This window comes from Haliaeetus leucocephalus, unplaced genomic scaffold, assembly GCF_000737465.1.
Source record: "Haliaeetus leucocephalus isolate CR32 unplaced genomic scaffold, Haliaeetus_leucocephalus-4.0 Scaffold964, whole genome shotgun sequence".
In the NCBI taxonomy this organism is placed as follows: Eukaryota; Metazoa; Chordata; class Aves; order Accipitriformes; family Accipitridae; genus Haliaeetus; species Haliaeetus leucocephalus.
The window spans coordinates 2426514-2449593 of record NW_010973400.1 but is presented as its reverse complement, the minus strand read 5'-3'; the positions used below and the strand labels follow the sequence as shown (position 1 = coordinate 2449593).

General features: G+C 36.7%; 1 protein-coding gene across 1 annotated transcript in view; it reads left to right on the top strand.

The window, feature by feature from the left end:
* Positions 1–170: 170 nt before the first annotated feature.
* The window catches only part of ATAD2B (ATPase family, AAA domain containing 2B), a 78130-nt gene continuing 55220 nt past the window's right edge, over positions 171–23080 (top strand). Inside the window, exons 1-9 of the mRNA XM_010584305.1 lie at positions 171–274; positions 10388–10451; positions 14268–14422; positions 15878–15924; positions 16970–17123; positions 19327–19429; positions 19933–20041; positions 21361–21477; positions 22786–22861. Of these exons, the coding sequence (XP_010582607.1) occupies positions 171–274; positions 10388–10451; positions 14268–14422; positions 15878–15924; positions 16970–17123; positions 19327–19429; positions 19933–20041; positions 21361–21477; positions 22786–22861 (929 nt within the window). The remainder of the gene's footprint in view (positions 275–10387; positions 10452–14267; positions 14423–15877; positions 15925–16969; positions 17124–19326; positions 19430–19932; positions 20042–21360; positions 21478–22785; positions 22862–23080) is intronic.

Sequence of the window (23080 nt, the reverse complement as noted above, 5' to 3'; positions counted from 1 at the left end):
GGCGGCGAGGGGCTCCCCCTGCGGCCGCGCCCGGCGCTGCGCCGGCTGCCAGACAAAAGTTGGGAGCTGCGCCCGCGGCAACTTCGCAGTCCTCGTTCCCCGGGTCTTTTTTGTGGGGTTGGTTTTTTTTTATTATTATTATTTTTTTTTTATTCCCCCGTTTTCCCTGAATGCCCTCAGTTCGGCTGGAGCGGGTGTTCGCGGTGGCTTCGACGGGAGAAAGCGTGGTGTTTGAAGAAAGGTCCCCCGTTTTTGTGACACCCCCCTCAGCGGGGTGGGTGTAATTCTGCCGTCAGGTTTTAGTTGAGTGCTTTCCCGACGTGACTTACTGTAGTAGCTTTGGTTGGACGGTCTAATGACAAGTGAATTCTACAGCCTGATTCGGAAAATTAACATTTGGTCAATTCTAATTGGAAGGAAGAATTCGGGACTCCCTTTTTTCCTTGTTGTCTTTGAACAGATTTGTTGTTGACGACTGCATTTTTTTAATTATAGGCAGGGCTTTTTTTTTCCTTGATTGAACTTCATGCCTAGCTTTGAAGATTTAAACTAGTGGTTATAGTTGCCTGATCTGCATACATATTTTAAAAGTGGTGTAAATATGGAAGTGAAATTGAGGGTCAAAGCATTTTGACAGTCATGCACCAACTGACCATGTCGCAGCCTCTGCTGAGGAGGAAGTTAATCAGACAAGTAGAAAAACAGCAGTAGCAGCCAGAGCCAGATCAGAAGGATGACACCTGGAATTGTCCGAAAACCTTTTGTCCCCCATCCTTCTAGTTTTAAAATACTGAAAAAAAAAAAATAAAAAAAATCACCAACTAGATGTTCTATACCTTCTGTGCTTCTCTTTCAGTTCTTTCATGCTTCAGAGTTCTTCCCTTCCCCCCATCTTAACTTTTCCTCGTTGTCCCCTATTGCTTCCTTGTTGAATTTCATTAGACTCATGGGGATGTAGCACCATAGCTGTAAAAAGCCGTTCTGCCTGTTCTAGTATGCAGTTTGTATTTATTCATATTGTGGGTCCTGTGGTTTGTTGAGGCAAAGTTTGGTGTAACCCTTACTGGCTTACTTTGCAGGGAGTTTACTGTTGCTAAAAACAACCAGGCTGGGCTTCTTTCAAATATTTTTCATCCATGAATAGTATTTTTACACTACAAATCATTAAAATTTTTAAATTGTGTTATTGTTATGGTGTAAGGAAAGGAGATTGTGCAAAATATTGTCATAAAATCAGTAAATACATCCCAGGATTTTGCCTACGCTTCTAAAAAAGCATTTCTTCTGAAGTTAAGTGTATGTTTTGGTGTATGGGAATGGACTTGTTTCACGTCACAACAAATCTCATGTGTTTGAGGTAGTTTTTTTTTTTAAGATGTGATTGCCAAAGATGAGCAGAAGTTATCCACGAAGAGTTGTTTATTGTGTGGTTTTTTTTTTTTTTCTCCTCTTTCTGCCAGTGAATTTTGTGATATATATGTATATATCCCACCGTATTTTAAAGTTGTCTTTGTACAACTGTTTTTATTCTTTGGATGTAAGTATTTGTTAGCAATACAGTGTCTTTCTGAGCTCCTGAATCTTCTTGAAGTAGTGCCAGAGGAGGATTTCAGTGATTAGAACCTGAATAAGTATAGCAGTAGGAAGACAAAGCCTTTGCTTTTGGAAGTGACTGTTGGGAGACAGATAGTGAGGTTGTGTTTTCTGCAAAGCGTACTGGGATCGTTTTCACGCAGTTGTATGTTTTTTTGTTTTTTTTTTTTTTTTTAAGTTGACTGGAACAGCGTGTCCTTTTGAAATCTTTCAGGTGTCACATCAGGAAACCAGCCTTACTACCAGCAGTTAATCGGGTTAACGGGCAGTTAGAGTTTGGAGCTTGGGCAGAGATTGTATACTTCTTATTTGCACTATGTGACTTAATTTTCTTCCACGGAGGTTCTGATTTGCACTCCCAGAGAAATGCTCTTCAGTGGCAAGGCTTGTAATTACCTTTCAGAATGTATTTTAAAAGATCATCTATTTGTTCCTTATTAGCAACAAAAACTGAGTTAGTAATCTAATGGCATCCTGTAAGAAGTTGATTAGACCAGATGAGAGGTTAGGAGTTGCCTTCCACCTTTTATATCTATTTTCTTTTTCCCCCTTCTTTTTTCCTCTCGGCTTTTTCTGGTATACATAGGGGTTTTTTGCATACATTTACAAGTATAGGCTTGAATCCCTCCTCTCCCAAGAACTTGGGTTAAGTTTCGAGTCTTCGGGTTCAATATTATGTTGAGTTACATATTAATAGTGTCCATTTTTGTTTGATCTGAATCTGGAAGCAACACATATTCTGTGGAAATGGGCTGTAATAGTCTTAAATGCCTTTATCGTATTCTCTATATTCCCTCTCTAGTACTTGCTCATCTTAGAGAAAGCAATGATGTCAGTCCTTTAAATGGTTTTGAATTATTGACTTGTGACCATGCATTCAGAGTCTGAGATGAATACATGTGTGTTCACTGACCAGAAGCCAGATTAAAATGAACAAAATCCCTCACTAAATGGATCAAAGAGCCAAGAAGTTTATTCTCTGAAATGATGTCATAGCAGAGAGGGTATGGAGAGGAAAAACTGGGCTATGTTTTCATCTTGTTTCCAGGATCGATTTACACACTATTTAATAGAAATTAAAGCTATCCCTACATAAACTTATATTCTATCTTTATATAAATTACATGTTTGGTTTTTTTTTTTTTTTTTTTGTTTCTGGCATTAAAACTTGGGAAGTGTTATGGCTTTATATTACATAAAGCATTCTGACAAGAAAAGTGCATCAAAATCTTCCAAAGTTTCCAGAAACATAGAATTGTAACACAAAGCTTATAAATCCAGTGGACTTCATTCACACTATGAAAGAATTGAGGATACTGTGACCATAACTGGTTAAATTTGTGCTCTAGATTTACTAATGTCTGATGTTTTCAGATATTGAGTCGTGATTGTTGGTAACACTTATCTGGCAATTGAAATGATTTTTCTCAGTCATCTCAAAACACATCAAAAACGTCGATCAAGAAAACTAATGAATTTATTGTGAAGTAAACACTCTTAAATCATGTCAGTGTATTACTTAGACATTTTAGAAATGTATACAAGATTAGCTTAATTTAATTAGCCAAGAAAGCATTAGCAGTGCCTTAAGAGCTACTTGAGGGCACTGTGATAATTGTAACACGCGATCCTAGCTAAAAGTAGTACTGCCAACATCGTTCAACTTACTCGGTGGCAACCTAGAGCTCTCCATTGTACTTAATTGCTAATAGGAGCAAACATGGTCTTGAGGATTGACATCGAGTGCTGTAGTGTGGGAAGGTACAAAGCTAAGCAGCGTTTTTGCACTCTGTAATACCAATATATCTCAGTGTCTCTTACTGTAATTTCTCAGTCTGTAACAATAGATATTTTTTTCTGATTTCTGGGTGACAATGCAGCTATTACAGCATAAGCTTATTGCTGCGTTTTACTCCTTGAAAAGTCTTTAACGGTCAGCTATTGAAAACATAGCAAATGAACTTTAAAAAAAATTGTTATTTCTCTTAAAACACTAGCTTTAAACATACCCTTTAGAGCTTTCTAAAAATTAAAATTTCCTTATGAAAGAGCCTGATTCAGATTAGCATATTTTCTTTGTTGTCTTTACGAAGTGTTTTGCAGTGTTCTGGATGTTCTGCAGTTTAGAATAAAGCTATAGAAAAAGTTAGTTTCCTCCTTATGCTGGAAAAATTACACTTGCTGGCCACCTGCCTGTAAAGCTCTTCAGGGGAAGAAAAGCTCCTTTCAAATATCTATGTTTTTAAAGAACTGCATTGTCTTATTGTTCGAGTTTACAGTAACATCAATAGAGGTGCTGAGGCTGATGCTTTTACAGTTCTTTGAAATACATCCTGAAGTATAGAGCCTTGTGAAGTTATTCCAAACAATTTCATTTAAAGGAAGATTCCCAAGAAAGCTCATCTTTTCAGTGTGTAATAAAATGTTGAGTTCTTTCTGGTTTAGTGGTCTGCTGCTCTTTTGGGACTTAGCAGGAGGAAATCAGTGATCTAAACCGAATCGTGCAGTCTGTATCTTGGTAGCTGGTATTAATATATCTGTGAACAGTGGAAAATTGAGCAATTGTTGGAAGCCATCTATGTCCAAATTTCTGTCAAGATACCATACAGTCAGCGTTTGTAATCCTTCCATGTTTCCATAGGGGTGTCCTGAGTTTGAATTCTTCCTGTGTATCTCGCCAAATCAGCCTGGGCCACCGTCAGAAGTCAGGACACCTCCAAAGTGTACACGGTTTGGTTTGGGAGGCAGTAGTGCATCCTGTTTGAAGCTGGCTATCTTTGCAGTCACACTGTTACAGGGCCTTAAAAGGAAGCAATCTAAGGACTAATCCAGTGAGTGAATAAGACCTCCAAAGAATACTCAGGAAATGGTGTTGATGTTTGGTGCGCTGCATGGCTTCCTCTGAATATTGGGCTTGTCCCAAAGTAATATTAATAAAAGCTGCTTCTGCAACTACTGTCTCTCAGTTTAAACTTAAAGCAGAAGGCTTAACCCATTGCCGTGAGAGATCCCATGACAATTTTGCAAGAGTGGCATACAGCTTGGGGTTATGCAAGATAATTAGCTCAGGTAATTACATTCTGATCACCTCCATCCCCCTGCAGTTTCAGTTGGATGTGGTACAGTTTTGCACATCCTGCCCTAAATTGTTGAGTATTTGCTATACTGTGGAAGAGTTTTCATTCCAATCTAATGATGCTTTAAATGATTTCTGTGTAAAATTTTATAAAACCCTTCTCAAACCAAAGCATCCAGCAAGTAGGCACCAGTGAGCTGAAACTTTCACTGCTCTTATTTTGTAGCTGTTGCTGATTGTTTATTAGATGTTTTAGTTCTAATGTATTGCTTTGTGTGGGGGTAATACCACTCATGAACCTGCTTATTGCGAAGGGAGCTGACATTTTTCCAGTCTTTTTCATCCTGTCTTTTTTTTTTTGTACTCTTCATGCTTTGTGGCTCTTTCTAAACAATTTTTCCATCTCTGAGCTTACTCTTGAAATATTGTCTTTATTACCTTTGATGGGATTTTCATGGTTTATTTTAACCATTAATTTTGCTTTTAAATTGTTCAAGTGTTAGTTTGCATTTATACTTGCTTGGACTCTTCCTGAATAAATTTAATTTCTTCTTGCTTGGTAGCTATTAAAACAGGCCACTTTTCAACCAGTTTTAAGATTAATGTTTTCTCTTCTGTAAGCTTTTTCATTTTGCACTGCCGAGTATGTGTATGCTGTAATAGCTTCAACTCCAGTTGAATTAGGTATAAAGGAGGTAGCTTTACTACTCGTACCAGAAATATAGAATTTACGAGCTTGTCCAAGTTCCACAGTTTTTGTAACCTGTTCTGAATTTTGTGGTTTTATCTTTATGCTTCTAGGAGTGTATGTTAATAACCTAACTAATGTAAAGCTTTGGTGGAAAGTTTGTGTCCAGCTGCACTAGGAGCAGATGCTTCAGTTTGGGTGTTTTCATAATTTTGGAAATGGGCTTTTTGCTTTTCTCCAACCTCCAGTCAATTGCTTCATTTTAAATGGATAAGTAGTTGAGCTGAGCTATTTAAATAACCTGAAATGAAGAAGCTGTTCTTTCTGTACATGTGGAAGGGATTACCTGCATTGAAATTTGTTGCCATGTTTCAGCAATCCCTCATTCCAAATACTTTAATAACTACCTTCTATTATTTATCTAGTTTATCTTTCAGACCTTGAATGTTGTTTTTATTATGATTTAAACTTCAATACATTAATCTTAAGATTTCATATTACAATTTTACATGATTTTTATTTTTTTTCTTTTGAAATACTGTCTTCAGGTGCATTGTAGCTAGAGATACAGAAGTGTATTTAATCCCACATTTTTTTTCCACACAGAAGGCCACCTTCCTGTAGCTTCACCTGCTACAGACACATTCTTGCTTAGTTTACCGAGTCAAGTACCTGGTCATGTCCAAACCTTGGGGAACCCTCTGGTCCAAGGGTTCTCTCTGTTCTCTTACTTGTTATCCTCATTCAGATCATTCTGCTTCTTTATTTAGGTTTTTAGTAGTACTAAAAGGAGGCCATGTCCTCCAGACTTTCTTTGAGATGGGGTTGTTCAGCAGAAACAAGATGGATTTTTGAGGACTAAGGGTAGGAAAAAAGGTTTTCTTTGAATGTTTTCATTTTTTTCTACTTCTGAATTAAAATCATTCTTGAATGTTTATATAAACATAATTTTTGCTTTAAAAGTCTTCATTAACAGAATCTAGAAACTCACGGAAATGGTTAATATGGTTCTGACTAAAAATGTCTTGCTTTTAGTATTCCTTCAGTGTTAAATTAGGGAGATCAGTGGTTTTAAAAACTTCCAACATGTAGATCTTCTAGAAAAACTTCTGAGTGAGGTGTGGACCCCTGTACAGCAGATAGAGACCTCTTCTCAGTAGACTTGCTCTTCTGAAGGTGTGTGATTTCGCATGTGCTGCAAACTGTTAACTCTGCAGTTGTGAAAACGAATAGACTTGCCAATATTAATGCTTGCCTGGCCATTTGATCAGCTGGATCAGGATCAGGTTACTGGTCCAGCTGAAACTAACCCTCTTCCCTACCTCCTCCTGCTTCCCCTTGCCTCCCCACATCCCTCTGATCTGATTGTCAGCTGAAAATTCACAATGTTACCCTAATTTTAGTACAGGCACAAAGGAGGGGAGAGGAACACTCATGGTGGAAATGCTCAGAGCAGGGCAATGATGATGGGTGGAGGACAAACCTCAGCTTGCCTCTTACAGGCTCTGTCATAGTTTGACAGAGGCTGCTTTGTAGGTCACTCTCCCTTTCTTTCATGAACCTACAAGTAGCCCATAGATTGCAAGAGTTTTTTGGATGTCAGCTCAAAAGCCATTGAAAGGCACTCAACCTGGATATGAAGAGGTGTCTTTTTCTGTTCTAGATAGGGGGAATGGTTGCAGTTGTGAAAATACACAATAAAAAGTGTTGTAGGTAGCCGTTTCTATTTTTCACTCGTAAACTTTTTTTTTTCTGAAAAGCTTTCACATTTATTAAATAACCTGTATTCTAGAATTGAAGGGTTCCAGGAAATAAAATGGAAATCTATTGAAAAAATGAAGCAGATCTTCTCATGCAAAAAAATATGTTTTTCTACCTGAATGAGTTGGGAAGAATTTATTCTTTTGAAAAAGTCTAGATGTTGGTGTTCTTTATATTCTTAATGGCTATTATTGATGTAAGCATAGTTTATTGAAAAAAAAAACCCAGAGGGTTCTTTTAAGCCAACTCTGTCCCATTTTGAGCTATCAGTAAGGTTAACACACGAGGTCCTTAATGAAATGTGAAGTCCTTAGTAAGGTAGTTAATGTGCTTTAATCGAAATACAGTTTTTCCCAGCTTCTTGTCATTTGAAGGCACAGGCAATACACTTACACTGGATTTTCAGGACACAGAGGTAGATGTTTAGCATGCAGCAGTACACAGTGTACTGACATTAATACAGTCTGCTGTATTATGCTGCGACCTGGAGTTGAGTCATGTTACCTTCTTCCCCCAGACAAGTGTATCAGGTCTTACCTCTTCCCACCAAGCAGGTAGTCAGTCCTTCCATAGAAGAGGGGCTAAGGGCATTTGCCAGGAAAATGTGGGTTGGGATGGGGAGGGGATAGGAGTTTGTGAGGATGTGTTGGTGCTGGAGAGAGTGCAATGTGTCATTCTGAAATCAGGACATAGCGCAGAGGCGTAAGGCAAGGTGTGGTCCCTAGTTTGAGCACACTGATGAGAGCATTTCAGGTACTGAAAATTTGTACTAAGCATAAGGACAGTTTCAATCTTTTTTTTTTTCTTTTTTTTTTTTTTTTGTGAAGATGCTATAGAGCAAAGTGGTGAACTTAAGAAAATTGAAATACGATTTGAAGGGATTTACTAGATTCTGGTCAGATGACATTATTGCGGTCATGGTAGAAAATTTGTTTGATCTAGTTACTAGAATATGAGCAAAACTAAAAATATCTCAAAGAGATTGTGAAGCCTTTTGATTTTTTTAATTGCTTAGTATGCCTAGGCCCAAAACGCATTAGGAAGAATACCTAGCTCTTACCTAACTTTCATCAATAGATTTTAAAGTAGATCTTTAATGTGATAAATTTGTAGAAGTTAATGTTTTAATCCATATTTTTTACTTTTGCAGAAACTGATACACAGGGGAGCAAGTGGCTTATCCAGAATCACTGGACAGACAGATAGAGAGGTTTTTTGGTGTATTTTATTGGTATGTTTGAAATGACATTATAGTTTAAACGCAGAAAAAGCAAGTTATTTGTTAACTGAATAGTTATCTGAGGGCAAAGATAAGTGATCAGCTTAACTAATTGGTACACTGGGGACACAATCACATTTTTTTCATGAATACAAGTTTTATTTTGGAAAGACAACTTTTATCTTTTTATACCATTGGGATAAAAATGTTTATTAAATGCATTAAATATCCCTGAGTATGTATTTTATTTCTTTTAATGGACAGCCCATTTCCACAAGAACTTTGCATGAACTGGTAGATCAGGGTAGATCAGTTTTTTTCACATGCACTTTTAAAATATTAAACCAGATTATTAATATTCTGGGACATCTGAGAAGATGTGTTGTTATTCACAAGATATGTTTTAAATTATGTTAGAAATAACTGGAGGACCTGGATTCAGTTTCTCCAAAGTTAGTAAAAATAAGATTGAGAGATGTCTGAAGTCATTGTTGTCTTTTCAGAGAGTCAAATGGAGAGGAAAAAGTTACTTTTAAATATCAGAAGCTAAGAATTAACTAAAGTTAAAAGCAGAGTTTTTTGAAAACCTGTAGCTGAAACAGATTTCTTGAAAATGTTTACTTTATAATTATTAAGTCAAAAGTAAATTTCAGGGTGTTTTGTGCTTGTTCTGTGGGGCAAAAAGAAAAACTAATTAAAGTAGTTTGTGTTTTTAACAAAATGCGGAGGAACAGGATCAATCAGTTGAAGATTGAATGTCATTGTGTCTTGATTTCATGTCTTGGACATGGGAAGAGGTCATAGAAAAGAGAAAAACATAGGTGCTGAAAGGTTTAAAACACTAGGTTGAAAACTCTCCTGTCTGACTTCTAAAGTTGTGGGAGCAATCACGCTAACTTTCTGGGTGTGGCAAAGAGTTAGTCAGAAGAAGGGTGTGACCCAGAAAATGTATGGCAAGGAGAGCGAGTTTGACCATGGTGGAAAACTCAAATATTCAGTTCTGCATAGCTGTGTTTTAGTACAGCTGAACCTGTGGCAAACCAGATGGAGTCTTTTTCAGAAATTGCAAGGTGTGGTTGTGGTTTGAATATTATGTCATCCCTTACTCAAAAACTCGATGAACTTGCATTCAGGTACTTGGAGATGATGGTGATAGAGATGGTTCGCACTCATCCTGTATTACCAAGACTGCTGGATTACGGTTATTTTGGGATGTTCAGGCCAGCAGTGTAGTGAGGAGTTCTTTGGATATTCTCTGGGCCAGGAGAGTCAACTTGAAAAAACAGAAGAAACAAAAAACCCCCACCCTCTCCCCTTCAGTATGCTAGGAGCAGTCTTTGTATTTTAACTTGAAAATTAATCAGCTATCGTACTTTAGCTAGCTGGTCCCTGTGATACACCTGAAGGCAAGCCCTCATTGGTGAGGACTCCCCTCGGATGTGTGTCCTTCAGTCATGCTGAAAGACTGTATCGGTATAGTCAACTTTCTTCCTAAGAAGATAGATTGAGAAGGAAGAAATCAGTTTTATTCATTGATTTCTAGTTTGTTTTCTTTCAAAACGTAAGGGCTTGTCTCTAAATGTTACAGATAAAGCTCTGTTAGTATCAAATTATTATTTCAAAATTTAGGGATGGATATGGAAGAGACTACAAGGTAATACTGTATATCCCTGTTTTTCTAGCTTGTTCATGAATGTGTGTATTATAATAAACATTTTTTCCATCTTTCTCCTTTTCATACGAAGTAGAGAAAAGGTAGAGATAAGTATGCAGCTATATTTATTTTATTGCTTTATTTACTTAGATTTTGTTTCTAGATTTGTTACTACCATCATTCAACTGCTTTCAGTGAAGGTGTGTTACCAGAGTTTGCCCCACTACCTCTGCAAGACTCTCGCTGTTGAATTTTAGCTCAACAGCTAATTTGCAGTATTCATTCAGCTGTCACATTCCATTTTAAACTTGAATCCAAAGGTAATGAAGACTATGTTTTGCCAGTCTAGACCACAGATGGTATGCTGTTAACTCCAGTTATTTCCTTGCTTGTTAGTGAGTATGCTTTCCCTAAGAAGCTGTGCTGGGTTCTGGTTGTTCTGGATCACAGCTGGAATTTGGTGGGTCTCTCGTTTCTGTTAGATCAATACAGTTGCGCTAAATTTTGCTTACTTCTTTGTACTTCCTGACACTAAGTAAACTTATTTTGATTCTTCGGTGCTTGCTTTTTCTTTGTGGCTTTGATATGCTTTCAGGCAATTTCTGACATGATTAAGATTTTATTAATTCGTATTCTCTGCATTCTCTCGGTATGTGAGCGCATTTGCTATGGTGCCAGTGTTTCATTAGGAGCTTTGAGTTCAGTGCATTGGTTCCCAGTTCTGCAATTGCATTATTAATTTCTTAATTTTCAAGTTTGATGCTTGTATCATACATTTCTCTTTCTAGTCCCATAACATTTTCATGATGTGTACTGTTAAGTAATAAATTTCTGGGTTGAAACTGAAGTACTATTTTTAATCATTAAAGGTATAAATGGTTTGAGACCCAGTTACTTCAGGGAGCAAGTTGAGTGCAGTGGAATCATTAGACCTCTTTTGCTATAAATGGGAGGAAGCAGTGGATAGACTGCTCTCTGTAAAGGCTTCTCAAATTGAAATTAATTTCTTTTCTTGTTCTAGCATATCCCAGTTTGGTTAATCTCTTGAGTGTAATGAAAGCTCCATCTCCATATTTTACTGTAGGTAGGTGAAAGTTCTGGATGGGAGTCTAGGTGTGATTGGGTTCCCTAGAGCTTGAATTTTTAAGATTATCTGTTAACTGGAAAATGGAGCTTGGATTCTTATTAGTATATTTAAAATTTCAGTGATTTCTCATTGTCACTACTTCATGGTAAAACATTTTGTATGTTAGTGCATCTTCTGCAGCAGGTGTCCTAACTTAAGTTAGTCATTTGGGCTTGACTGTCTTAAAATTTAGACTTGCTTTGTACTTGCTAAGTTACTGTATAGAGTTAATATGCAGACAAATGAGGCTCAACTGAAAATAATATCCTGAACAAAGAATAACTTGAAGTCATTGCCCCTGTTAAGTAAACCCCTTCATTGCTAGTCTAATTCCTTAGGCAGCTGCACTGATGTGATCACATTGACGGTTAGCCTGTTTTTCTGGTTTTTGAAACTATTGGCCAGTATCTGTTCATCTGACAGTATTATTGATCTCAAAGACAATCAGCTTTTATAAACTTTGTGAATTTTGGTAACTCAGTAGCAGAAGGAGGCCTGAAGTAGCAGATTTTTTCTCCAGGTTAATTGCTAATATTTTGTTTTACTTGCCAGCTGAACACTTGGCATGCACATAGCTCAGAAGTAACTCTATCGTTGTATTGCCTTTGACCAATAAAGAGACAGGACAAATGGGGAATACTATCTAATTTTGAGATTTGGTACCAGAGGCAGGGAACTGGAGGAAATGCAGAGAAAGATGGTCATAGGAGACCTGTGAGGAGTTAGGATTTTTTTGCATGGGAAGGGGTAAAGGTGGAGTATAGAAACCTATGCATTACTAATTTCACTGCTCACAAAATAGCTTTAATGTTAGCCCTCGTAAACCTTTGTTACATGTTTGTTCCTCTCTCTTAGTTTCATTTTCTCTGTCTCGCCTAGCCGGTTTAAAACTGGTTCTGTGGCTTACCTTGAAACTCTGCTTCTATCCTGCACAGGGTAGCTCTTGTAGTTTCAGAAAGTAGTTACTAAAATTGACTTAGCAATGATGTATTTCGCTAAGTCCACAAATAAACCTGTGGCTGATTAAAGCAAAAAGTACATACACAAATGCTTTACGGTATTCAGAAGTGAATATGTACACTATTAAAATTTTGTGAAAAGTTGTAGTTGTGGAGTGTTATGGAAAACAGCTGGGTTGCTATGCAAGGTGCAGGTGTTTTGTGTTTAGGAATGGTGGTAGTTACCACTGCTACCACTTTGACTAAGTCTGTGTTTTAGATCCCGAATGCTGCTTCATCTAATTTAAAGTTTTAATTATGATCTCCTAGTATAGATATTATTTTGCATTATGTTGATGTACTTCCTGAAGAAGTGAAATGATGAGGAAGAAAAAAGTGTGGGTTTTGTTTTTTTACTAGAGTTAAATGAGTCCTAAGATTGAATCTTAATATAGACCTCTTTCCCTGAGTTTACCTTGATAGGCTAAAAATTATCAAAGTTAAAACTACTTTTAAAATGAGATGTGAACATGGGCTGGTAGCATTTAATACTAGTGGTTAGTATTTCTTAGTATTATCAAAAGTATATACAGGTATTTATAGTATAAATAAAATGATGTATAACATACTCAGTAAATACTATATCATAATGAATACCATATTTATTAATTTAGTAGTATTATAAGTATTTAATATTAATTAATATTTGTTAAAAATATTTATTGGGGGACAAAATGTTAAGGCGTGATGCAGACAACCTATTTCACTTGCAGCTTTCTGTTCCTGCAGACAGTGGTCCTGTCCTCACCTCACTTTTTTTTCTTGCATTATATTTTGTACTTGTTTGATCCCTCAGTGAAATGATTCCGCTCACTAACCAGGTAGGAAGCTAATCTAACGGAAGGAAAGTGAACTTTTGAAGTGTTAGTGAGCTGACTTGGTTTATGGGTGGGTCAGAGAAACATCAGAAGAAGGTCAGAGGAGGTTGGAGAGGTGCTGTGTAGCCAGGCAAGGGACTGCATGGGCCAGGCCCCAGGTTCAGTGGTGCTGAGCTGTCTTGTCAAACTGCACCAGTACGTTTGGATTTCTTTAGGCTTTGCCACTTTCTAAATACTGTGCTGTGATAGTCTGTCTTACTCTCTTAAGAAGACAACTTCTATTTTTTTATTTTCTTGAGTATGTGAGACGTCAGGATGTTGAATTATCTGGAGTACAAATCAGATCGTTGTTGTTAATAAGCCTGATGAACAAATGGGACTTCTGTGATCATCTCCTTGCATATAAGTAAAATTATGTTTTGTTCTTAGTTTAAGTGCTTACTGACAATTCCTGGACCTTAATATTTGGAAATTGTTTACTCTGTTGTTGCAAGAGAGGATATTTAGTTTTTTAATCAAGACTGTTTCCATGAGCTAAAATTTGTGGTTTGTAGAATCTAGATTTTTTTTTTTTGTAGTTCATCTTAACAGAAGCAGATCCTCCAGAGTTTGCTATCTGTCCACTTCTTACGTACAGCTCTGAAGTCATCCCTTGCTACTACTTTGAGTTTCTGTCCATGTTACCTCTCATAAGTGCAACAGAAAAAAAATCCTCCGGTAGCGTTTAGGTGCTTCTTAAAGGTGTTAAGACTAATGTTGTTAGTGTGTATAATGCTGTTAATGAACACATTAGACAAAAAGTGCTGTAAAAGTCCACTTTCAGTTACTCCTAGCTGTGTGTTTGACAGTCTAAAGAAGAGAGCAATGTATTGCAAAACTCTTACAAGAAGGAGGAGCATAATGTGACTATTAAAGCATTTTAAAGACAAGACAATGTCAGTGGAATAAATTCATGCTGTGTTTCTAAGTATCTTATTTTCCTCAGTCCTTTATTCTCTTTATTGCACTATCAGTTCTTTTGCAAGTAGTGTATGAGTAGTAGTGTCATGTGTGATATACAAAATGCAGTGGGTTAGAGAAATAGAACACTTGTTAAGAAATAGAACGCTTGTTAAGAAATAAATGTAAAATATTATAGAAAAGTTTAATATTTAAAAATATTTGTGTAGTTTTCAGTAATGTTTTCAGAATAAACATTTTTAATATTTCACACAAGCTGGTTACTAAGAGTTTGAGAGAGACTTCCTTTTACTAAGCTTAAGTTTCCTCTTTTTCTGTAAGGATATATACAAATGAGCCAATTAAGTATGGTCTGATGCTTTTTTTCTTTTCAGAAAGATGAAGGTAGTGATGCTAGTTTGAGTGATAGCCACGTATCTCCTCCCGCCAAACGTACCTCAAAACATGCTGATCCTGTGTGCAAAGACAAATCAAAATCACGCAGTACTGGGCAGCGAGAGGAATGGAGCATCTCAACTGGACAGTCCAGGTAACTTGGTGCCAAGAGAAAAATGAAGTCTTCCTGATTTTTCCTGTAATGTTAACCCACTTATGCTATTTCTGTAGTGAGCTGCAGCTCATGCTTAATAGGGTACTTTTGAAGCGTGTTATTTTCATACAGTTTTCTTGTAGTTTAAGACTCCAGGAACGTGGGTTACATCAATCCTCTCATCTCTGTGTTTCCTTTCTATGCAAATTTGTGCAAAAATGGAACGTAGTTTTATTTGAGATGCAGTCTGAATTCTGGATTCTTTATCCATCTAAATTTAGTGAATTAGGAAATCAGTATTATCATCTTTAGGGAATGGATAATGGTCAAGTTTCTTTCCATTGTTGTTTTCAGCCTCTCTTTCCTGTTTGGTTATAAGGACTCAAGTAAATTACAGTATTTTATCAAATACAGCCTCAATCCTGCCACATTTTTATTTGTTTCATTTTATAACTCTGATTAATAATATTCTACAAAGCATTCTTGTGTTCATAAGGTTCTTCACATGATTACAAGTGATTATGAGACAGTGTAGACAGTATGTTCCTGGGCCATGAACTTCCAGTTTATACTGATTCTTTTGTAGATACATCTTTCATATTTATGTACAAATCAAAATAGTTCTTGCAATGCTTTGTATATAAGAGTGACTGTAATTCATTACTGGACTGTCGTCTGCTAGGATGAAGTATATTTAAAAACTATACAAATCTTAAAATAGATCTCTTTGTTTGTTTTTCCCTTTAAAACCAGAATAAATTAAATATAGCATGTTATGTGCCATGATAATCTGGGAATGTATCAAAACTCATGTACCTTCTATTTCTTTTGTTTATAAGTGTAGACTTGTACTGTACCTATTAGAAATGCTAAGAAATAAAAAAATATTTAACGTGGCTGGGAGAATTTAGATCACTGTGTCAAATGAAATTTGGCCAGGATACTGAAACTCATGTTGTTACTCACGTAGCATCCACTGCGACATGTCTTTTCATCTGAGGTTTTTTGTTGTTGTTGTTTTCTGCCCAAGTCCAAAGTGCTGGGCCTAATAGCGATCTTGAGTTGCTAAGACTTTTCCTAGAAGTTTTGTTGCTTCTACTAGTTTATCCAAAGTGTTTTGAGTGATAATTGCCTTTGAAGAGCTATATCAAGTTTCTGTTCTGAAACTTAACAGGAGAGTTAATAGTAGGACATGGCATGAGGGAACATTGGAGGGATTAATAAAAGCAATGTTTAGATAATTTGGGGGATTCATATAATTGGTATTTGGCAGTTTTGTCCTCATTCCAGTGTTGGGCATGAAGCAGGCTCTTCAGAGGCTACGTGTTACAAAGGTTTTGAAGTTATAGTGTATTGTGTAACACTCTCTGTTTAAAGTTCTATTTTCACTGTGTAACTTTTGCTTGGCTAAGAAGTGTTAACATTATTTGTGTGTCTAATATAATTGTTTCCTAGGTTAACTTCTCAGCCTGGTTCTACACTACCAAATGGACGTAGCTTATGTAAGTGTATTACAGTGGATCTTTTTGTATCTGCTTTTACATTTAACAATTTTATGTCAATGATTTTCAGTTGCATATATTTATGATAACTTTACTGATTACTATGACCATTTTGACCAGAAAAGTTACTGTTTTGGCTCAGTTTTCTTCTGTCAACATCTTGGATGCTCTCTGTGCACATGGGGAACATTCTTAGATGAAATTCCATTTCTCTTCTCAATTCAGACCTCTTGGCCATGATCTTGATGTTTTCCTTAATTCCCAAATTTACTGTTAGGAACTAATTTTGGCCTTCCTTTCCCAGCTGGTCTCTTTAATTTACTTACTCCCCTTGCTCATTTAAAATTTGGCCTTCTGTGGTTCTTAACGTTACTTAAGTCTACTATTGCTTTAGAGAGACCTGCCTTGTCTGCAGCTCCTGCTACCTTGAATGATTTTCCTATATGCTTGTACCTTACAAACTTGCCATCTCATTGCATATCTCAGCTAAAACCACTTTGTGTTTCGTGCCCCTTTTTCATCAATTCTGTCTCGTTTAGTTCTGTGTTGACTCTATGTAAGTGTTAATCCATTAAGCATATTTGGTATTTTTATTATTTACTGTGGTGCCTAAGGAACAATCAGGAGTGGGATCTCTTTTTGTTTGGCACTGTACAGAGTAGCTGATACAGATTGGCTTGTGAAATCAATATGTTGTATCTGACTTTTTGATACTGTATTTGAAAGACTAAGAATTGAAACTGTGGGCCAAGTGTGCATTTTAGTATTGATGTTAACTTAAAAATATTGAATGGATATTTGAATGCCAAATTTTCATCATAAAATAAGATTATCGTATAAGGAAACAAGCTCGAGCCTGAAGAAATAGCTTGTAAAGCAACTTTGATAGGAATTAAAAAAAATATTTCTTTAGTGAATACAAGGGTGCTCATACTGTGCTCTGTAACTTTTGGTTTATTGTCCTTGCTAAGTATTCTCTTATTAATTCTTGTTTATGAAAATGTTGTTTCCTGCATTTTGAAGTAGTAATACAAATTTCTCTTAGCTCTCAAAAGCCATCCCCTTCGGGGGGAAAAAAAGGGAGATGGGGACCATGCTTGCATAAACGGAGATATAGAAGTCAGAAAAAGTTGTCGGTCCAGGAAAAACAGATTTGAAACTTTGAATCAGAGTTTATTGTTTGATCAGCTAGTAAACAGGTATGTGGGGATACTTCAGTTGTATTCACAAAGCATCTTAATGACTTAAAAAAGTTAGTAAATCCTGTTTTCCAGTGCCATCTATGTGTTTTACTGTGGGAATGTATTAGCATTGAGGCAAGCTAGATTGTGGTTTGAGTTACGGGCTGGGTCCTGTGCTGTAACTGCCTATATTATATACATGCTTTAGATGCAAAGCAACTTACCAGACTTTCATTGAGGAGTAAGCTGCTCTGTGTTTACACCCGGATAAAGCTGTGTAAATTGGCGGTTATTGCGGAGTGGCTGACATGCTGTAAATCCACACCCTAGTTTGTTAGTAGCCTGTTTATGTAGTGATACCCTAAATATGATGTAAATTGATTAGCAACAATACTTGGAAGCTTTCTAGATTTTGCTTGTATGATTTTTATCATAAAATATCAAAAGTTTGTAGCTTGCTTCTTTTTTTTTTTTTTTTTTTGTTTGTTTTTTACCATTTGTTAGTAATTCACATAGGGTGAGTGTCACTTCTTGACATTTACTGTGCAGACAAAGTAGGTCAGAGAGGGAGGCACGGTCTGGTCTGAGCATAGGAATGGGAGCCAGAAATACTTTTCTTGAAATACTATTTCTGTGTGGCCCTGGACAGGTCACTTAATGTATCTCAATTTTCCCACCTGTAAAATGGCTTTCAATAGTCACATCTGTGAGAGACTGCTTGTTCTAGTGCTTGGAATATGATTTAAACATAAACATTTAATTGCCAAGTATGATCTTTATTGTTAAATGTATTCTGTTGAATCTTTTATTAATTTAATTTTCTTTTTCAATTTACTCAGCATCAATTTACTTGGTATCAGTTTACAAATTTATATTGAGTTACATTTATTTTTCTAGTTGCAGTTGAATCTCCCTCTACTCATCAACAATAGGAAAAAGTCTACCATGAAGATTGTAATTTGATAAGATCATGGTACTGAAGTCTATATATGAACTTATACTGATAACAGTGTGTCCCATAATCATTGGAGGTTTTTAAGAACAAATGCCTGTCAGGAATGATTTAGGTATTGTGTAGTTTGTTCTTGCCTGGCAGAGCAGGTGGACTTTTCCAGGTCCCCTCCAACACTGTTTTCTTTGATAGCAAACTATAGCATGATTTTACTTGAAGCAGTTATGTCACACATCACAGATATTTTGGAAGAGTTGTTTAAAATTGAGAGGGGTGCTCATAATGAAATATTGACTTTACTGACTTCTGTCACCAGAACTTCCATCATCTTTCTAGGCAGGATTTCACCCTTTAGATTTACTTTTAAACAGCTTGAAAGGAAGGAAGTGAGAGTTTCTGCCTTCTTACAGTTATTATAGAATTACAGTAGAATTCCAGTGGAAATCTACCATAATCGCCATAGAGACCAGTAACTTGGTGTTCAGGACAGGTGGCCAAATAATTGACTTGGCCTGGCTAATACTCTGTTGTTTTCTTTCTTAGCAATGAAGCATCTTGGCCAAGGTTATTATTTATATGCTACCATTGTTTTGACAGCTGTTTACAAATACTTCAGATAATGAAAGTATAGACTAATTAAATAGTAGATGAGAAATGGTAGAGTAGTTAGGTCAAATAATGAATGATGAAATTCTAGGTGTTACTGATTTAACATTTAAAAAAAATTAATAATCCTGTATGTATTAGTGTCTTTCTGAGGCTGGGGTAAGAAGCTGTAAAGCTTATGGGGTGGAGGCATTAATTGCTTTCCCAGTGTTATAATTATGTAGGTAAAAAGCTTTACTTTCTTATTCTGCAAACTTAATCTTATCTGACACCTAAACTAACATGTAAGCAGTTGCAAATTTATATGCTACAACTTACCTTGAGGAAAAAAAATTTTTAAAAATGTTTTTTAAAATGCTACAGCCTAATTTCAACCCCAGATTTTAATAGCATCAACATTTCTTCTTTTGCATACTCCTTAGTTTATATTCTGTAGGTTCATCTTTAAGTTTTCTTTATTATGGTTGGTTTAGTAGTTAATTGATAGATTCAAGCAGCTATCCTAAAATTTTCAGATTTTAATACATTTGTATATTTAGTTGATTTGTAAACCTTGGAACAGCCATAACAGACCATAGAATTAGATATGCTAAGTTGTTGGATGCTATGTAAAAAGATCTGCATGCCTACTATTTTAAGACTGAATTTTTTTTGTTTTTTTAGTACTGCTGAAGCTGTCCTACAGGAAATGGATAATATTAACATCAGGAGAAATAGACGTTCTGGGGAAGTAGAACGGCTACGGATGTGGACAGATACAGAATTTGTAAGTGCAGATCTTGGATAAAAGTAATACCAAGGGGAGTGTGTTTCTTTTTGCAATCTTCATATATTTGTCTGTAGCTCTGTCAAAAGGTTTCAGATCATCTTCAGTAGATTACATTAAAAAACTTGATAAACTGAAATTCAGAACAAAATTCATGGATATATACTCAATCATGTTTTCTTTATTGTTGAATTGACTGCCATGCTGTCATGATGTACTGTGGTGGTTCTCCTTTGGTTTGAAGCACACTCTGGTAGTCTGAAAACAGGACCAGGGACTGTCATCTGCTTTGTTCCCTAAAACAGCTTGATACTGATGTTAACTACGGATCAGATGGACTAGGTACTATCTGAGAGACTTTTGTAGTCTACCTGTGGAGGGCTCTGTAGGTAGAAGTTTTGGGGGCTAGAGGTTGTGTGGAGTATTACACTGAACTGTGGGCTAACACTGTGAGTGGCATGGGATGATAGTACTGATGGGACCGTGTGTGAATTTCATTCCAGGAAAACATGGATATGTATTCTCGAGTGAAAAGAAGAAGGAAATCACTGAGGAGAAACAGCTATGGGATTCAGAACCACCATGAAGTGTCCACAGAAGGGGAAGAAGAAGGTATGGGTTGTGAAGAATTGTAAGGGTTTGTCTGAAATACTTATAAAACAAAGCTCTCCTCAACATAAGATAGCAATATATTATACTACAGAAAGTAATTTGGTTTTGGATCTGGATTTGGAGTTATTAAATAGACCAGTTAACAAGACTATTGCAAATAAGTACACACTGAAGGACAACTCCCCTTTAGAAAGAGGAGAAGTCGTTTTAGGGATCTCTGCGTAGTTTTCTTTAAACAAAAGCAATTTTATCTGAAAGCAGCAGAATAAAGTCTGGTTTCTAAATGTTTATATAGTATGTTCCCTTACTCCTGTTTTCTGTAACACTAAGTAATTGAAGCTTTCCTTATGTTCCCTGTAACAATCCTTTGGTGGAAGCCAGGATGTGATGCATGTAGTCTTACAACTATGCATGTTCTAACTGACTTGCTATTTCTCATATGCTGGGTGGCAGTTACCAGAAAGAATGTGTAATAGTCAGTTCTGCATCCTTCCTATGGGGAAGGTATTAATTAAAGTCTCTGTTTTCTATCCATCCACTGAATTTTAGAAGGCTTCTAGACACTCAACTGCATTTAAAATTCTACCTTCCTTTAAAAATTTGGATGAAACCGGCCAGTGCGTTCAAAAGTATTGATAAAGAAGGGATTATGACTAACTTTGATGGCATGATCAACAGCATGCTTGGCTTCCTTAAGAAATCAGACTCAAACTTCAGGGATACATACAGGGTTCAGTGTAGTGTGTCTTGATTTTGAGCTGAAACTGCTGTAAGAGGTATGGTCTGTCCCAGTTAATAAGAATGCAGTCTTTATTCTGAGATCAATGGATGGGAATTCTGATCCTGTTAATAGATGGACCTAGGTGGTACCTTTATACAGTGTGTTCATTTGCTTTGTGTGAAAATGATATTGTGGATAGTAAAGTTGTACTTATTTTCATGCTGTGTCAGATATTCGATTTTCTGAGGCTCCTGTGGGAAAAGAGAAGAAAGGCATTATTCTTAATTTGCAGGATAATTATTGCAGGAAAAAGATAGTGGATAGAAGTGATACTTGAAGTACTTTACAACTAAAACTACTTTAACTACATTTATTTTTCTTTCTGTTGCTTTTCCAGAACGTTCTCTGGGAAACTAGAAGGAAGTTTGACCTCTGTAGACTTATCTTGGTCTTAAAACTTCCAGTGATTTGCCAGTTAGTGTTAATTAATAAAAGGGGAATAATTCTCAGTGACCATTAAAATGTTAATTTTTAAGATTAAGATAGCTCTGGCATCAAGTAACAGTGTTCTGAAAGTGTTTTGCCCCCCCCCCAACAGAGTCTCAGGAAGAAGATGGAGATATAGAAGTAGAAGAAGCCGAGGGAGAAGAAAATGATCGGCCATATAATCTCAGACAGAGAAAAACTGTTGAAAGATACCAGGCCCCTCCAATAGGTGAGGAACTGGACAGTGCTCCTGCAGTTGTGCTCTACTGAGAAGGCAAAAGTTGGATGACTACTCTCATCCCTGACAGAGTTTCTATGCAGCACTTTGTGACTTCCATCTTGCCTCTTTTTTGGTTCACCACGAGTAGGACTACTAAGACATAATCTATCAATTTGTTAATGGTGGTGGCATTGCTAGTGCATGCTGCCTCGTTGAACTTTGCAAGTACTGCCATGTGCTGGGCTCAGGGTTGGAGGTGAATGGGGTTTAGGTCAAGAAGTAGTTGACAGAAGTTGAATTCAGAAAGCAGTCTAATAAATTAGGTAATTACATAGAAAAATTAGTTACTGCTCTGCCTGCTTCTCTTCTTGAGTGGTAAGCCTAATTCATAACTGTAGATAAATTGCATAGCAGCAGTTACCATGTTTTGCCTAGTTGAGAAATTTAGAACAGAATAGTTCAGTTGGAAGGGGCATACAACGATCATCTAGTCCAACTGCCTGACCACTTCAGGGCTGACCAAAAGTTAAAGTATGTTATTAAGGGCATTGTCCAAATGCCTTTTAATACTGACAGGCTTGGGACATCGACACCTCTCTAGGAAGCCTGTTCCAGTGTTTGACCACCCTCCTGGTAAAGAAATGTTTCCTAATGTCAAGTCTGAATTTGCCCTGCAGCTTCGAACCATTCCCACATGTCCTGTCACTGGATTGCAGGGAGAAGAACTCAGCACCTCCCTCTCCATATTCCCTCCTCAGGAAGCTGTAGAGAGCAATAAGGTTGTCCCTCAGTCTCCTTTTTTCTGAACTAGACAACCCTGTGTCCTTAGCTGTTCCGCACAGGACGTACTGTCAGGGATCCATGCAGGGTTCAGTGTAGTGTCTCTTGATTTTAAACCTTTTAATACTTCTGTTTAAAATAACGTATTCTGTGCATATTTGGTTTAGATTACAGTGGCGTATACAGTGTGGTATATCGTAAGGCAACTTGGAAATTAAGGGTGTGCTAGAGAATTGCTGTTGTTTATGTGTTAAGAGAAATTTCAAGACATCTCATTATCAGCTGTGAAGAGGTTTCTGTATGGAGTTTCACGTCCTGCAAGTAAACTGAAAATGCTAGTGTCCTGCATGAATTACATTCTGTGCCATGATAGCTATAGCTGTGGTGATTTGAGGAGGCTGTGGCTGTTTGAGCTTTTGGAGAAACCAGTGATAACAGTATTGGTAAAGCAATAGTCTAGCACTTTTGCACTGCATTTAGATTACTTTATTATTCTTTTGTAATTGATGTTACAAATGTGGAACTTCTCTTACTCAGTGCCAGCTCATCAAAAAAAGAGAGAAAATACACTCTTTGATATTCACAGATCTCCTGCAAGAAGAAGCCATATCAGGTAAATGTCAGTCTTTTGGTACATAGTTGTTTGCTTTCTCTCAGTACATTTCTGTTAGCTTTTGATTTTCAGAACATTCTTGAGTGAGTTGTACAGTTCATTCATGCTGTGCGTGGGTCTTGAATTGTGTTTTAGGTTCAGATCCTGATCAGCATACAAAAATGAATTTCCTAGCACTTCATAATACCAGTAAAAGCTTTATGATAAACAGAATGGAAA